Below are 1,774 nucleotides of genomic sequence, written 5' to 3' on the forward strand. Positions count from 1 at the left end.
CACTGCTCAAAACTATTGATCTGTTGGGTGGGAAACTCCCTGAAAACCTCTTGCTTCTCATGCCAGGGTCTCTGTTCTGATTTTCTCTCACTGCATTACAACACTTCCCCCACCAAACTTAGTGGCTGACATTAGCAATGTATTGCTCTTTCATGGATTGACTGAGCTCAGCTGAGTGGTTTTCAGTTGGTTGCAGTTAGACTGTGGCTGAAGCTGGAGTCTGAGCCTTACCTGTGCAGGTAAGGTGCCTGGTGCTCTAGCTGGGATGGCTGGGAGAGCTAGAGACTAGTCAGGCAGCACTCTCCATGGGCCCTTGCTGTGGAGACTTCCTCACAGCATGGTGGAGGCGGGTAGTTAGACTTCTCACATGGAGCCTGGCTTCCTCCAGAGTGTGTGATCCAAGAGACCTCGTGGAAGTTGCAAGGCTTTTGACGACTTAGTTTTGGAAGTCACAAGCATCACTTCCATGGCACCCTACTGGTCAAAAGCTAATCACAAGATGAGCCCATCCATATTGGAGGGATGGGACTATGAAAGTGAATACCAATCAACTAAGCTCCTTGGAGGGCCATCTTTGGAGCCTAGTTATCCCCATCCTGGAAGGAAGGAAAAGCACATACCCTTTCTCTGTAACCACTGTCAGAAGCTGGATTTGGGGGTCTCAGTTAATGAAGAACTGTCCAGGCTCCAGAACTGAGGTCAGCAGAAAGGGCTAATGGAAGTCCACCCCTTGCTACTTGTCTAAAGTTTCTTTTACAGAGAATAAAGGCTTCTGTTCCATGGACACTGAGATTTAAAATGAGACTACCCTTTCAGAAGAACAAACCCAAACCCCTCTGCCTCAGAAGGCAAGTCTCATTTCCAGATACATCTCTAATGGAACTAAGCAGGGATGTCTGCTTTCCTGTGCAGGCCGAGAGTCATCTGAAGCTGGCCTCTTATTTCTGACGACTGCCCCTTTGGCCAATCTGAAAGCAGGAGTCAGCTCAAAGGCGAGCAGGAGAGGGACACAGGGAGTGGCCTGGTCTTCCTTTCCAGGCCCACGCTAGCAGGAGCATCCCGGCTTCCTGGGATTCCTGCTAAAACTCAGACTCTCCTAATAATAAGTTTCAGACACTGTATTTTTTCTCCAATAACTTTTCCAGGCCCAGCTCAAAACTGAATCCCTCACTTTGCTTTAGCCATCAGATTTCCCAGGGATTTAAAGGACTCCCCCAGAGAGCCAAGCACAATCATCATTTGACAAATGCACGCTTTCAGCCGACGGTTAGGAGTATCAGTGGCCCCTCTGTCACCACCATCCATGAGGTCTTACCCACCGATGCCCCACGACGCCTGAGAGCCCACCTTTGGGGGAAATGCTGTGCATGGGTAAGAGGCATGGGTAGACTGAGAACACCCAGGGAAGAGCTGCCTGCCGATGTGACTATGGCGGCTGCAGTGGAGGATGTGGGTGCAGACCGGGGACAAACGTGCAGGCTTATGTCCTCTCTTGCTAAACTGTGGGGAGAACACAGATGGGCTCCTTGCTGCTGTGGGGAGCATTGACATTTTTAGGGATCACACCTGACCTCTAATGTCCAGGGCACCCACTCTTTCCCATCCCACCAGTACAGGGAGAATATCTCTGAGTGCCATTGCTGTTTGGAAGCATGTGAGCAGAGAAGGGAGAGGGAGAGGGCCTCAGGCCCCATGAAAGCAGCTGCCACTTTATCTTAGGAGGGGACCCCAGGGAGCCCTTGAACCCGATGTCATTTCTGTCATGCATAGGGAG

The 1,774-nt window shown here is 50.8% G+C and overlaps 1 protein-coding gene across 1 annotated transcript in view; it reads right to left on the reverse strand.

Moving 5' to 3' along the window:
• LOC108298949 (perilipin-2-like) overlaps window positions 1–1,774 on the reverse strand; it is a gene marked incomplete at its 3' end in the record, with an annotated part of 41,391 nt that overhangs the window by 15,373 nt on the left and 24,244 nt on the right. The window contains 1 exon segment of the mRNA XM_017521433.1: window positions 1,320–1,500. Coding sequence (XP_017376922.1) covers window positions 1,320–1,500 — 181 coding nt within the window.

This window comes from Cebus imitator, unplaced genomic scaffold, assembly GCF_001604975.1.
Source record: "Cebus imitator isolate Cc_AM_T3 unplaced genomic scaffold, Cebus_imitator-1.0 Scaffold1257, whole genome shotgun sequence".
Taxonomy (NCBI): Eukaryota; Metazoa; Chordata; class Mammalia; order Primates; family Cebidae; genus Cebus; species Cebus imitator.